Source organism: Limulus polyphemus, unplaced genomic scaffold (genome assembly GCF_000517525.1).
Source record: "Limulus polyphemus unplaced genomic scaffold, Limulus_polyphemus-2.1.2 Scaffold321, whole genome shotgun sequence".
NCBI lineage: Eukaryota > Metazoa > Arthropoda > Merostomata > Xiphosura > Limulidae > Limulus > Limulus polyphemus.
The window spans coordinates 574,938-577,125 of NW_013665931.1; the positions used below are offsets into that span (position 1 = coordinate 574,938).

The 2,188-nt window shown below is 35.2% G+C and overlaps 1 protein-coding gene across 11 annotated transcripts in view; it reads right to left on the minus strand.

Moving 5' to 3' along the window:
* The window catches only part of LOC106457357 (protein draper-like), a 64,100-nt gene that overhangs the window by 51,274 nt on the left and 10,638 nt on the right, over nucleotides 1–2,188 (minus strand). The window contains exon 1 of one of the 11 annotated variants that reach the window (XM_022383260.1): nucleotides 1,156–1,376. The exons of 7 other annotated variants lie outside the window; for them this stretch is intronic. In XM_022383260.1, the coding sequence (XP_022238968.1) occupies nucleotides 1,156–1,361 (206 nt within the window). In that variant the 5' untranslated portion in view covers nucleotides 1,362–1,376. 3 more of the 11 variants (XM_022383271.1, XM_013916766.2, XM_022383264.1) reach the window with 3 other exon arrangements.

The window sequence follows — 2,188 nt, forward strand, 5'->3', positions numbered from 1 at the left end:
TATATTTACACATGGCTTGTGTATATCGTATATATATACATATATATTATTCATACCTTCGGTGGATAGGACGCAAGCAGATATTGAAATCAAATTTTGGGGTTAAAAAAGTGCGTCTTATACACCGAAAAATACGGCATTTGTATAAAAGAACCCAGTTCTTTAACAAATGATTTAGACACTTAAACGTATAGATTTTGTGTTTATTTCTTCGTTGTTAAGCGCAAAGCTACAAAATAGACCATATGTGTTGCGCCCACCACGGGTATCTGAACCCGATTTTGAGAAATGCAAGTCCTCAGACTTAACACTAAGCCATCAGGGGAGGGGGTATATATAATGTATAATGCTAACAAGAATCCAGTATCAGTTTATAAATTGTTACAGCTATAATAATCATCTACTAAGCACACATATGCGCGAAAAGTTAAGTGCTAAACACGATTATTGATAAATATATATATATATATATATATATACTCTGTTCGAACGTAATTACACAACAAATGGTAAGATAATGCTTCTAGAGTTATATAATTCTATATAGTGATGCATATCTATTTTAGTCTTGTTATCTATGGAAACCATGGTAATAAAATGAAAGTTAATTTGCTGACCTTTATTTTGCAATGTTTACTTTACTGTTGTATAACTTACCTTGTGATAATCTCTAGAAATTACAATCTAATGCCACTTGGAGCAGTGTAACAATATGAGAATGTCCAACACACTTCTGTGTATCTAGGCTTTGTTTTACATTACAGGAATTTTACCACCTATATACACAGATACTAATTTCTGCGATTTTGACTGGACATCCAATATCTTGACCTCTAACATTACACTGTGGGAGACGGCCCTTCTTGATTGAGCACGTGACGTGTGCTCTGTATTCTTTCGTACGAAACATTTCAAAACTCAATACTCATGACATTCATATATACACTCTCTACTGTTGAAATACAAATTTTACAAATAGAAAATACAAAACCGTGCGGTGCTGATTTGCAGTTATAAAATATACAAACTATTTAATGAAATCACTCCCCTCCCCCCGAATTCTATAGCAACAACAATATCATATATTCTCACTGACTGATAAGACAGGCTGAACAAACACATCCTGAAAAACCACTACCCGTGCGTGATACATACCTCACTGTTTTATAAAACTTCGGGGTCTTAGAAACAAGCCAGACATGGTTACCATCTCCACCCACGCTTTTGGGATTACGTAACAAAGTGCACACTAGGTTGACACACCGGAAAGATACTATGACTGTGTTCACTTCAAGACTTGTACTCACACGGTCAACATGTGCTCGATCGACATTTTTTCTATGTAAACCAGTCACACACATATATACATCGGTCCTGAAAGCTGTTCTGTTAACACTCACGTAAAACACTTACAGAAAGAGAACAAAAAATAAAAGACTGACGACAACAAAAATCTTCGTTATGAACACCTTTCTGAGCCATTATAAAACACGATAAAAAGTTCGACATTCTTATATCATAAGGTTTGGCATAAAATCCCATTTATTATTCAGTTTTTCTAATGTTGTTTTAATGACGACGTAGTGTTTTATCGTGCATGTTCTAACATACGAGACCTTTAGCAATTGATGAGACCTGCTTACGTGTTATCTCACGGAGTGTTTTGTTTTAAGGGCCATAACGTTCTGAAGCTACAGATTATCGGAAACAAAATTATTGTTGTTGCATAAGCTCATTGTCCACGCTAACATTTATATGTTAACTTACATAAATTAAAAAAAAAACTTTCACGTTGCTTCTCTAAAAATTAAGATTACGTGTATATAGTCTTCAATAGTCTCTTTCGTTGAGGGTACTCTTCCTCGAACTTAGCTGACCACGTTGGAAAACTGCGAAGAAAAAGTGTGCTGATGACGATACATTCGAATCTGTCGTTCTTTAGCTTATCAAGCGAAACTATCCAAGGTCATGCAATATACGAGTATATTACAACAGTAACTAGAAAATTAAATACTCGGAAATATAATATTCCGGCTTCAAGAATTAAATCTCACGAACTAGAAATTTCCTGATCATGGATTGTTTGTTATGAATTTCTGCGTTAGTCGTCCCTAATTTGGCAGTGTAAGACTAGAGGGAAGGCAGCTAGTCATCACCACCCACCGCCAACTCTTGGGCTACTCTTTTA